Source organism: Haplochromis burtoni, unplaced genomic scaffold (genome assembly GCF_018398535.1).
Source record: "Haplochromis burtoni strain Fernald_Lab_line unplaced genomic scaffold, NCSU_Asbu1 Contig_544, whole genome shotgun sequence".
Taxonomy (NCBI): domain Eukaryota; kingdom Metazoa; phylum Chordata; class Actinopteri; order Cichliformes; family Cichlidae; genus Haplochromis; species Haplochromis burtoni.
In genome coordinates this window covers 218,968-231,973 of record NW_024582905.1, presented here as the reverse complement: position 1 = coordinate 231,973, position 13,006 = coordinate 218,968, and the positions used below count along the sequence as shown (strand labels likewise).

General features: G+C 38.4%; 1 protein-coding gene across 1 annotated transcript in view; it reads left to right on the top strand.

The window, feature by feature from the left end:
• The window catches only part of usp43a (ubiquitin specific peptidase 43a), a 125,172-nt gene that overhangs the window by 100,641 nt on the left and 11,525 nt on the right, over positions 1-13,006 (top strand). Inside the window, exons 12-14 of the mRNA XM_042214292.1 lie at positions 397-516; positions 7,914-8,163; positions 10,786-10,944. Of these exons, the coding sequence (XP_042070226.1) occupies positions 397-516; positions 7,914-8,163; positions 10,786-10,944 (529 nt within the window). The remainder of the gene's footprint in view (positions 1-396; positions 517-7,913; positions 8,164-10,785; positions 10,945-13,006) is intronic.

The following is a 13,006-nucleotide window of genomic DNA, read 5'->3' as shown; positions in this document are numbered from 1 at the left end:
TCATCTGCGTGTGTGTTTGGGGGGTATTTTGTAGCATTATATGAAGAGCTTTGTGAATGAGTAGAGCACTTTTAGTGGTCAATAAGATGAGTAATGTGCCATACAAAATCCAGTCATTTTATCCTCTATACAGTGACTTCAAAGCACCTTAAGGTGCTTCTGTGAAGATGAAAAACCAAAGACGAGGAAAGCGAGAAAATTGTTCCACCCTTAAGTGGAACAAGGACAAGACTTTAATTCAAAAAGCTTTCATGCAATCAGGCATCATTATGACAAAACTAAATTAATCAGGCAAGCTTTTATTTTTGATCTGGGAAAGGCAAATGAAAAATAGATTAATATCACCTGCTTTATTTATGTAACTATGCACCTAATTGATGTAAATATTGATTCCAGCTTGCACCAGATGATGCCTGGAAGTGCCCCCACTGTAAGCAGCTTCAACAGGGTATGGTGAAGATGAGCCTGTGGACTCTGCCAGACATACTGATCCTCCATCTCAAGCGCTTCCGTCAGGTAGGCCAGCTTCAAAGTGGTCTCAAGTGAATACTTTCATCTTGATCATTACATTACTACTACAGTCATCAAAATAATTTATTTAAAAGATGTCTATGGTAGTAACAAACACCTGAGGAACTATTATCTGACTCTACACAGACAATTTGACAATTTATAGAGGAGCCAGATACAGTATTCAAGAAATATGAATACACGCCTTTGAAATGACTAAAATTAACGTGATTTCAAATAGCATCAACTTACAATAATAACTTTAAGATTATTTTGTAAAATGAATTGAAATAATTATTCAAAAGTTTACTGTGTTTAGTCTCATTTAAAACACATTATACAGACTACATTTAACACAACAGTGCAAAAAAACTGAAGCTAAACACAACAACAAGTCTGTTGAATGCTGCAGGAAAAGAGTATACGTGCAATTTCCAATTAACAACTAGTTATATGAACAGTTTTTTAAATAAACTGCAGTTGTCTAAAGGATTTGCTTTAACAAGAAAGCAGTTTGTGAGAACTCATCAGGATAAGAAAAGATCATTTTTATGGCTCAGTTAAGCCAAATTTCTTTCCTGAAATACTAAATGAAAAGATGAGTTTGAGTGTAAAGAAATGTAGCCTTTAATGATTTCAAAAGCACTGCAGGAAACAAGAAAGGGAAGCCAGATGAATACTGTGAAAAGGGCCATTTGTGAACAGTCATTGAAAAAGACAACCTCTCTGTCAAAGAGCAGCTCAGTATAAAAATGAGTAAAAATGAAATTGTTTCTCTGTGGATGATGGGTATGTGAAAACATGTTTGTGATAAAATACTTGCCATAACAACTACAAATTACGAATTAATAAACTCATTATTGACGGGAACTGGAAAACTGGAAAAGCTCATCCACGCCTTTGTGACCTCAAGGCTGGATTACTGCAACTCACTTTATTTTGGTCTTCATTCTGCCCTCCTTCATAGACTGCAGACAGTCCAAAATGCTGCGGCATGCATTCTGACCAGAACTGGGAAGTTTGCCTGTATCACTCCTGTTCTAGCTGACCTGCATTGGCTACCCATAAAATACCGCATCCAATTTAAAATACTGCTGCTTACGTTTAAAATTACCAACAACACAGCACCGAGCTACCTTAAGGAACTCCTTAAATCGTATGTTCCTGCCAGAGCATTAAGATCATCTACTCAGTTACTCTTGGTGCAGCCTAGATCTCGGCTGAAGTCTAGAGGTGCCCGGGCGTTTGCCCTGGCTGCACCAGAGTTGTGGAATAACCTTCCGATTGTGATCCGGGCGTCCGATTCCATCCAATCTTTTAAATCACGGTTAAAAACCTATTTGTTTAATCTCGCCTTTCCTGCTTGTTAATGCTTGCACTTGACTTTTAGACTTACTCTATTTTTCCTTATACATATTTTTATGGCTTGTGTTTTTATTATGTTTTTATTTTGATATGCATTTCATATTACCCCTGTGTATTAGTGGCATTGACCTGTGAGTATATTTGATACCTTGCTAAGGCCTTATAATACTCGTGTTACTTCTCTGTCTCTTATCTTAAGCACTTCGGTATACCGCTGGTTTTTAAATGTGCTCTATAAATAAAGTTTGTTGTTGTTGTTATTGTGCTTACAGTTTCTCTTGATGGCCCAGTGTTGGATTGGATATTAGAGAGAATAAAACTGGCCTTTTATGGACTGATTTTTGCAAGAGTATAAAAGTCCCAGAAAATCCTTTGTGCCTGACCATCTTCAGGGGACTTGTTGTTGTTGTTGTTGTTGTTGTTGTTAAGCCACTTAACAGTGACCTGTGTGTCATTCAAGCATGAAAAGGCACTTAACTCAAGGCATAAACCATTTTTGTGTCTACACATAGCAGACAATTTAGCAAAGAACCAATTTTATAATAATAATGGATTGGATTTATATAGCGCTTTTCAAGGCACCCAAAGCGCTTTACAATGCCACTATTCATTCACACACTGGTGGAGGCAGCTACAGTTGTAGCCACAGCTGCCCTGGGGCAGACTGACAGAAGCGAGGCTGCCATTTTGCGCCATCGGCCCCTCTGGCCAACACCAGTAGGCGGTAGGGTAAAGTGTCTTGCCCAAGGACACAACGACCAGGACAGAAAGCCCGGGGATCGAACCAGCGACCTTCCGGTTACAGATACGCTTCCCAACCCCCTGAGCCACGGTTATATCATATCTTTAAGCACTTTGTTACTACCAGCCTGTCACAAACAACCACAATTTGTTTCTTTTGCTTTAATTTAATCTATGAAAAATGCAAAAGATAACAAAGTTTGACAGGGTGTTTTTGCACCAAAGTCATTCCTAAAGAGCTGTTAGCTGAAAACTTAAAGAATATCTCATCATGATCTGCAGGAAACTGGACAAGCGGAAAGAGAAAAAAAAAGACAAAAGTGGCCTTAGTGCCCCCCAAAAAAAGCTATCAGTAAGTCATGAAAGTCAAGTCCTTAAAAAAAAAAAAAGGATGGATGCAGTGATGCATCTAACCCTTCTGTTGATCCAGCTAATGTTCGTCGAAGCATAATCAAAAATGGTCTCAGTCAAAGAGGAAAGGGAAACGGGGAGAAATGGGCTGAGGTATGGATTGAAAATCAGTGGCAACGGGTCTTTTATGCTTGAATGATTTATAGGTCAGTGCTAAGTGGCTTAAAACACAAACCAAAAGGCAAGGACTGGAATGAAAATGAGAGAAAAAGCAGTCAATACCCAAATAGAAACTGAAAGATCCCCAACAGCCTGAAAAAAACTATACACAGTAAGTTTCTTTCCATCCCCCTTTCCTCTTTAGTGAGATAGGCAAGCGCCATGTCACAATCATTGAAGCATGCCTCGTAGCCTGCTTCTTTAAAACCAACACCCCACCTTTCTCTGGCCTTCATGCATTATTCCAAACACGTATTATCATTATCGGTCTAAATCCCCCACACCCCATTACCTTGCCACCGTGAAGTTCTTTAATGTCCTGGGAGATCCCAGTCTTGAAAGTTAAAAAGGATTCAAACCTATGCATTCTCTTCCTCAACTAAACTTTGTTTAGAGCCATGGCAACAACAAAAAAGATAAAAAGTGGTGTTTTTATGAATTCTGACTGTTTACTGAAAGGAAGAACATGAAAGAAGGCAAGTGAAAACAACTATGATGAAAGCCAATGTGCCACACAAATTAATTGCTGGTACTTTCTAACCACTCTTTATGAAACATTCTGATGTTGTACATCAATGCAGGAAAAAAACAAATGAAAACTGAAAGAGGACATGCAAAGGGTTGGTGTTACAGAAGGTGTGGGGTAAGATGGAGGCAGATGATACATAAAGGGAGTGAAATAAAGAAGAATTAGTGATCAGCCACAGACTTTTTCAGCCTCAGATATACAGATATATGCTTTTAGGATGGCTCATTCCCAGAGGCCTGCCGTGGTTAGAATCTTTCTCACTGTCTATGTACGCCAGGCCATATTTTTCCCCACACCTGGTATAATCAGATAGATCACTGCTTTCTCCTTTTTGCTGTCTGGTAGAGTCTCTTATTATGTTTTTTCCCATCTGTTCACATGGTAGCTTCCCAGTACTCATCCCCGTACTGCAATTTCATAGTAATTCAGCACAGGCTTTAGAGTGTGTAGGTCATTTCCCTAGCTGAGATCATTCGGTATGCACACCAGTTTCAGTTGTACTGAATCTCCTGCCATGACCGGGTTAAAATAAACCATGCCTTTTTGCTATAACTGACCCATCACTAGTGTTTTTTTGCTCAGGGACTACAGATAGAAATTAGGTTTCGACTTCGTTTGTGCGTCTCCCTGTGATTAAACATTTGAAAAACCGTTGACACAAACCCTTGCTGCTTTCACAGGAGACTCATTAGTATCCCTTCATATGCCTGGTTCTTCTTGTTCCTTGTTTCAAAAGTGAACCCTGCCCTTTTCTTTAGATGTTTGCTTCTCTGAGTTTTAATGAACACATTGTAAGTTGTCAGTATTTTGTTGCAGCAGCTATGTTTGCTATGCCTAACACTGTAAGGTCATAACATGCGACCTTTTATTCGTAATTGGTTCACGGTAATCTTTTTAGTAACATAGTAATACTACTATACTTAAGCTTGGATATGTTACCAGCGTGCATAACAATTAAACTTTTGCCACATTAGGAAAGCATCTTGTTTTCCAGCACAGCTAACAAACAATATCCCGTGATCTGAAAAGGCTCCCTGTGTTTTGGAGAAACTTGACCAAACTGGTTTGTGTTAACAAAATGGTAGCATTTGTTAACCTTTACTTAACTAATCTGGTCTCATTTAAGCCATCACTTTGTTTTTTTCAATGGCCCTGACCAGGACAAGTTTAAGTCACAATGACACAAGTAATGGTTTTAGGAAACTTCAAATTTAATAAACAAACAAACAATCTTTTAACAGAGAGTTTACAATAGTTCGTCAACTTTCACTTACATTTGCAAACACATGCCAAGCTGATGGGAGCTTAAAAACCAAAAAACATTGTTGCCACATTTAATAACATATCCTAACACACAGAAATGACTGATAAATCAATTTTATAATGATTATTTTTTCTCCAGAAGCCAAATTAATTTTCCCTATGGGCCACATACTGAGTATAGCATTAATGCCAAAAAACATGAACATCCCTGAAGATCCTTTCACTCCATATGTGCCAATATGCTCCTGAGACCCAGCCTATTTATTTATGTCCTCCGTGGATAGAATAGATGTAAGAAGTTATGTAGTGATGGGATTTTTCTTTTCACTTAATCTGTACAATTGCTCCGCACACTCCCCGGAGTGTAGTGCTGTAATATTTTACATTAGTGCTTAATACCGCCTTGCTGAACATAATAATTCCTCACAGTCATTACGGGTCTTACCTGGAACTGTCGAATGTTGAGAAACTGGGACTGCTGTGGGGGGCTGCACCAATAAACTGGACTCATTTATGCTCAATATTAATCTTATAAACTGCTGCTGATGAGAGCAGATGTTACAATTAGGCAATGAAAATGTAAAAGAGGTATAGTTAAAAACACCAATATTTTAAGACAATTTATCAATTTAATCAATTTTCTCAAAAACAACTGTGAGCAAAATGTGCATGTTTTTGCTAAATTTCAGATACCCAAAACTTTATTTTACTTTATAGAATATATTGTACTGCCATCTTACTTGTAGTTTCATGTATTCATGTGACGTTTTTCAGTTCTTTCTTCTTGTTCAGTGAAAGAGATCTAGTCTGTTTTTGGCCTGAACAAGTGCTTTAAAGCTGAGGTAGGACAGTCACATCAACAGCAAACGCAGCATCAGCTTTCTATTATGCATCTGACAGTTCTGGATGTCCTTCGCCTTTTGTCTCACAAAATTGTTGAATTTTTGCTGTCAGGCTGCACACTGTTTTTAGCACTTTGCTCAGGTTGAACCCCCTGACGCCTGTGTGATATATATTCCCCAATAAACTCTTTTAGTTATGACATTAGCAACATGGTTAATTATTTTGCTCTGACTTACATAGCACCTCTTAGTGTATAATACAATGCAAAAATACCAATTTTAGTTGTGGGTTAATTTCACTCACTTTATCCTTCATTCACTTCAAAAGTCCAACATTTTTCCATGTCAGATTTGGACAAACATCAGTTCTAACACCTGTCAGTGTGTCCCATTTTCTATCAAAGCATGCACTTGCCTCCATGAACAAATCACTTCCTATTGTGCTGCTCAATTTCAAACTCTTTTGTTATTCCACGTACAAAGGGAAGTAGTATATGTGGGCTGTGTCACAGGCACCACAGCTCTTGTCCAGAGCCAAGGACAAAAAGTCAGACTTCAGGCTTTTACACTTTGCTTGGAAAGAAAGAAGCAGAAAGAGGGAAGGCCCCATGAGTTAAGCCCTGCTGATCACCTCACATGAGACCCTTTCTTCAAAAACTCTAGTATCAGATCCTGATTTTGGAGTTCCTGACTGACACACCTTTTCTCTCTGCATTAGAATTCAGTCAGCCAGTCTGCCAAAATCTGTACCAAGCACCAGCTTAGCATCAGAGACCAGAGCCAGTAATATGCACAGCACAATTTCTAAGGTTGGGGGGTTATGCAGGGCCTTCCATCATGATAAGGATTCAATCTCAGTAGGAAAGCTTCTATACTAAAAAGTGATTTGAATAAAAAATCCATACTGAATCACAAGCATGTAAGAGAAAACTGCTGGGCACTTCTTTTACTGACCTAAAACTTTTGTTTTCTGATTCTGGTTACTTCTAAAAAGCCTCTGGAATAAAACTGACAGTAAGTAAAAGCAGAATTCATTTATGTTTCTTTGACATATGCAAATAGTTTGTCTTTATTTATTTGCCGTTTAATTCATTTGGCAGCTATTTGCTAGTTTTACTTTTGAATCTTTTTGTAGATGTTCAGATTCCTAACAGAGTAATATTTGCCTGCATATTCACTTGTTGTTGTAGAGCTTTGTGAATCTAAATGTAGTTCTAGCTTTTACTGCAGTTGATTCCAATTGTTTGCTCACGAGCTGTTCTGTTTTTAACTTTGTCTTCAGCCACTGCTCAGTGAGATCAGGTGACAGACCTGGTCATTAAAAGTACTGACTTTACTTTCAAAAATCTCCTGACCAGCTTTCGCTGTATGTTTTGGTCAATTCATTTTCATTCAGATTGATTTATATAGGCGCAAATCACAACAATTGTTGCCTCAATGTGCTTTATCTTGTAAGGTAAAGACTCTAAAATAACAGAGAAACAAAAATATTTATGTTTTAAATTTTTCAAATAAATTACATACCCAAAGCTGAAATATCTTAAAATTGTGTTCAGACTCACATTCTTTTTGTCAGGCTCGCATGTGTTAGTTGTTATGTTGAGAAATTTTACTACTGCACCACTCAGAACAGTCAATACTTATTGTAAAGCTACTCAAGCATTTTCTTGCTTGAATGCTTTTCATCACTCTCATGTTGAAAGGTGATTGTTGAGCCATTGTACTGGGTACACTGGTGTATGCCCTGTGAACCTCATACTGCTTGCCGCAGGTGCCCTCAAATCACTTTCTAGACACAACACATCTTTAAGGAAATGAACATTTTGTTTTCCATTGTAACTATAATCAACACAATACTTTGTAAATCAATCAGTCATACATTTCTATAGATAGGGTCCCTGCTGTTCCTGTCACAGCAAAAGAGTGGATATAGAATCAGTCAAGCCTTTGCCAATAGGCAAAAATAGTAATTGGCACATTACTATTGAGAATTGCAAAAGAAAAAAAAGTATTTCCAAGTATTTAAAGTACAAAAATGTGCAAACATAATGGTGTGTATGGACTGTATGTATGAATAATGATTTTTGAAACAGGTTGGAGAGCGAAGGAACAAGCTGTCAACACTCGTGCGTTTCCCTCTAACTGGTCTGGACATGGCGCCGCATGTAGTGAAGCGAAGCCAGAGCATGAAGAACCTGAATATGGGGCCATCACCACCTTCCTGGAAACAGCACTCAGGCCAACCACACCAAGCTGCTGACATGATGCTTCCTCATGAATTCCTGTATGATCTTTATGCTGTGTGTAACCATCACGGAGGAATGCATGGAGGACATTATACTGGTATGCAACAATGACGTCTTCTTATTGCTTTTCATACACACTCTTCTGTCATGCAGTTGGCACATCCACACAAATGAAGTTACTGCATAATATGGATATATACAAAGTGTGTGTGTGTGTGTGTGTGTGTGTGTGTGTGGTGTGTGTTGTTGTTGTGGTCTGTGTGTGGTGTGTGTGTGTGTGTGTGTGATGTGTGTGTGTGTGTGTGTGTGTGTGTGTGTGTGTGTCGTGTGTGTGTACATGTTTAGGATCTTTGTGAGGACAGAAAATTGGCATGCTACTATACTTGTGGGGACCAACAGTCACTTATGGGCTCATTCCCACGAGTTTGAAGGAATTTTTGAGGCTCCAAATGTGGTTTTAGTGTCAGGGTTACAATTAGGTTAGGTTTAGGCTGAGGGCATTCATTTTTGATGGTTAGGGTAAGGCTAGGGAAAGCATATGTCAATTAGATGTTCCTCACTAAGATATAGAAAATTTGCTGTAGTGTGTGTGGTGTGTGTGTGTGCTGTGTGCGTGTGTGTGTGTGTGGCTGTGTGTGTGCGTGTTTGTGTGTGTGTGTGTGTGTGTATTACAACAGGGACCAGATTTAGCTAGAATGCTAACTCCACAAGGAAGACCATTTTTCACTTCAAATGACAGTTCAGATCTCTCAATGACAAATAACATGCAACACTGAGTTATCCCGTCTTCTTTGGCAGATGTTTTTGACCAATCAGTTTTGAGAAAGTCTATGCCCATCTGTCATACTCAATACCTCAGCAAAGTAAACTGCTCTGTGCTGCTTAGTGTTTTAATTTTAAATGAAATGTTTCGATACAACCCTCCAGCAGTCTGGGTCTCTACTATCCTCAGCTCAGTGAACTGTGGTTCATCCCAATAGTCCTGTGCACAGTAATTGCAAGTAGCTAAGTGAGTCCCTAAATGTGGGATGGATTTCCAATTTCAGGTACTGCCCAGGCTGCCATTTAGACTGTCAGTATGTGGAAGATTTTCAAACTACGTGTGTCTGATAAGAATGATGTTATTTTACTAATGGGTGGCTCCCCATTAGTAAAATAACATGTACAGTCTATGTCTAGTTTATGTACAGTCGGGGGAAAAATAATTCCTTAATTCCCCTGCTGAATTTGTAAGTTTGCTCACTGACAACAAAAATAAAGTCTTCAATGTTTCATTTTAACTGGAGACTGAAAACCATCAAAAGAAGAAAAAAAACACAATGTACATTGCACAAGCACCTAAATTGATTTGCATGCCATTGATTTAAATGTGCATTTAATCCCCAAGCAAACCATGACTTAGTACTTGATGGAGAAACCCTTGTTATCAAACTCAGCGATAAGACATTTCCTGTAGATGGTCACCAGGTTTGCAGAATTGTCCAAATCCTTTAGGTTTCTTGGCTGCTGCTTTGCAACTCGAAGCTTCAGCTCACTTCATAGATTTTCTACAGGGCTGAGGTCTGGCTAGGCATCTACATGACTCTGATATGCTTCTTTGTTACCTGGGCATTATTTTTTGGGTCATTATTAGGCCGTGGACAGGTCTTCCAGCATAGCTTCAGTTTTCTGGTTGAGGAAAGGAGGTTGTCCAAGATTTTACGGTATAAAGCCCCACCCATTGGCTCCTCAATGCAGTGAAGTTGTCCTGTATCCTTAGCAGGACAGCTTTTTAGTTATTTATTTTTAATCTTTATTCTCATTAAAAATGTAAATAACATGCACAATTTCTTTCTGTGAAGGTTCTCAGTCATCCAGGTCATCGTAGTCAAAGGAGCTTGCAAAGAAAAGCGTCTGGACTTCTTTAAGTTGCTTGAAGACGTTTCACCTCTCATCCAAGAAGCTTCTTCAGTTCTAAGGTCAAATGGTGGAGAGTCAGAGCTTCTAGACTGAGGGGAGTTTCCAAGAGACTTAAAGGATCCAGACTTCTTTGAATCCTTGACACACCCTTGCGAGACCTCTCATCATTGACAATAAGCAAAACATTACATATGCAACATTCAATATGGCGGACTCTGCAATAAATCAAATTTACATTTGAAATACAACAAAAAAATTGAAGACTCGTACCTAATTTGTAGAAATAGAAGTGACAACTGGAGATTAGGAGAAAGCAGGACATTTGCATCCTGTCCTGGTTCTTTTACCTGAGAGTCCAACAGTGTTATGCACAATAACACAATCTGTGGTGGTGTCCCTCATTTAACTAAGAAAAATAAATAAAATTGATCTGATTTTACTGGAATGAAAAAAAATAACAGCATCTTTAAACACATTTTTAAAATAAATCAAAATAGCACCTGAACAACAAAAAACTGTAGCTGGAGAGCAGCTCCATGTGTCCAGGAATGGTCCTTGATGTATTCTGTCTTGCTGCTTTAACAAGCTGAGAAACATACACTATCAACAGTCTCTGCAGTGGAGGAAAATACAACTCACATTTAAATGTGAAGCTATTCTATGTACACTGTATTTACAGGCAGCAAAGAGATTATGTGCTATGGACCTCCCAAGGCATTTTAGGGGAAAAATGAGTTAATCTCCATATTGCATGCAATTTTCTGATAACAATTATGCGAGAAAAACATTATTTACCATTGTTGTCTGTTTTTTATTCCAGCTTACTGTAGGAATTCAGTGGATGGTCAGTGGTATAGCTACGACGACAGCAGCGTAGACCTGGTGCAAGATGAGGAAGTGTGCACAAGGGGTGCTTACATCCTTTTCTACCAGAGGCGAAACACCATTCCCCCATGGTCAGCCAGCAGCTCCATCAGAGGTATGCTGTGAAATAACAAGCAAACCAGACAACTGAAAGCATATAAGAGCTTGTGATTGTTTTTCAATGGTCCTAAAAATGGTAAATAGTCAATTAATGTCTGTACTTTCAACATACGTACCTTAGGCAGGAGTGGTTTTCAAGGACGCAAATATATCTGTTTTGTCTGCTGCACTGTGTGCAAAACGCAAAACGCACACACGTCTGACACCTTATCTTAGGGCTGTTCGATATAATGATATATATCGGACGACGATATAAAAACATCTATCGTTTCATCTTACGCTATCGTTTGTTTTGTGGTGTCGTAAAATAAACTGTTTACGGCAATATTTTTTCATCGTTTTAATGGTCACTGTAGTGGCTATATTCATTTCTTAAATTCTCTCTTTCTCTTATATTTAATATAACCACACTACGGACGGACAAGCGCTTGTTTTTACGTGTTGCCGTTAGCAACAATGACGGTAAAACTATCACGTGGCTCCACTGTCCGCTTGTTTGTTTTCCATTGAAACCTTTCACAATAAAGCTCAAGATCCCTTGACTTTTCAAAGTAAACTGAATCACGTGAAAGAGTATGAGTATCCGTAAGAGTTTACGGAGGAGAAGCAAAAAAAGAGCCGTCATGTGCTAAAAAATAAACTTTAGACTTAAACTTTGAAAGAAAATGGTGGCCGTTACAACTTGTGTCTAAAAATGTATAGTTTCATGCATCGGTTAAAACACTCGAATCCAGGTAAAAGACGACCAGCTGGAAAAACTAAACGCAAGTTGAGTTGCCCGAGATTCACAGAATTTACAGAAAATGTTACATTTTTGTGATTTATACCGTTGTCAGGACGATAAATGTCTTATATATGGTATTTTTGTCATATCGCACAGCCCTACCTTATCTGATATATCTGAGCGTATCTGGTGAGACAGTTTGACAAAGATTCTTTTACACATACACCATGCACCATGTAGACAACACAAACTAACACATCCTGTTCTTGCTGAATGTGTACATTGAGTATGTGCAAAATATTTGCACAGCAAAAGTTTATTTACATTTAAATGGGCTTTTTACGAGGGCAAGACTCCATAAATGGTGGGGCGGGGCACATTTACTGCTATAGGAATAATTCAGAATAACAATGATTTTGCTGGACCGCAAATAAATCATTAACCACAAGCAACTTGTAAGAAAAACAGTAAGATAATTGCACCTTGCTCTCTGTAGTCTCAAGCATGCATCCTACAATAAAGTACAACTGTAATCTCTAATTAATCAAAAGTGAGACATAAGTGATCCCTCTTCTTCCTCTTTCACAGTAAGAGAGGAAAAAATGTAATAAAATTTGGTGTTTTAATCGGATATTTATATAATACAGCGCCGAACGTTTCAAGTGGAAGTTGACTTGAAGAAATCAGCTCCCAATCCCATGACTATAAATGATGCAAAAAGATGTTTTTTTCCTAATACATACCACCTATCCCTGCGCTCCTGCCTCACTGACTTGCATCTTGTGAGCTGCTATGATACTGAGGTCTTTCAACCTTTGAAGTAAGAGCCAAACATGCTGGTACAAACAGAGAAGACCGTACTGTCAAGAACCTGCTTTGATTCACAGAAAACCACGGGTCTGTCAGATCTGCTCATTTAGCTCCGCATGAAATGCTGAATGTGTAGCAAAGTCCTCTGTCAGACTGCAAAAAAGAAAAGAAAGAGAGAACTCATCCAAAATATTGTAAAGTCAGTTGTTTGACTCTTTTTTTCTTTTTTTAAACTGGAAATTATTAATTATTAAACTGAGATGAATGAACCGCATTTCACTGGTAAGAGTATGTTAAGAGCTAAAAGTCAGATTTAATAGTAGTAATAATTTTGTGCAGCTAACTTTGAAACCTTTTGCCATAGCAGCTCACTGAAGGCCATACACTTACTACAAATGTCTACAAATGCCTGAAATCATTATAATACCAACCTTTATCTTTATGTAATCTCCTCTCCTATAGAGGTTGACAGACATGCCGGGAACTCGTGGCAAAACAATGCAAGTACCGCATCAAATGCAAG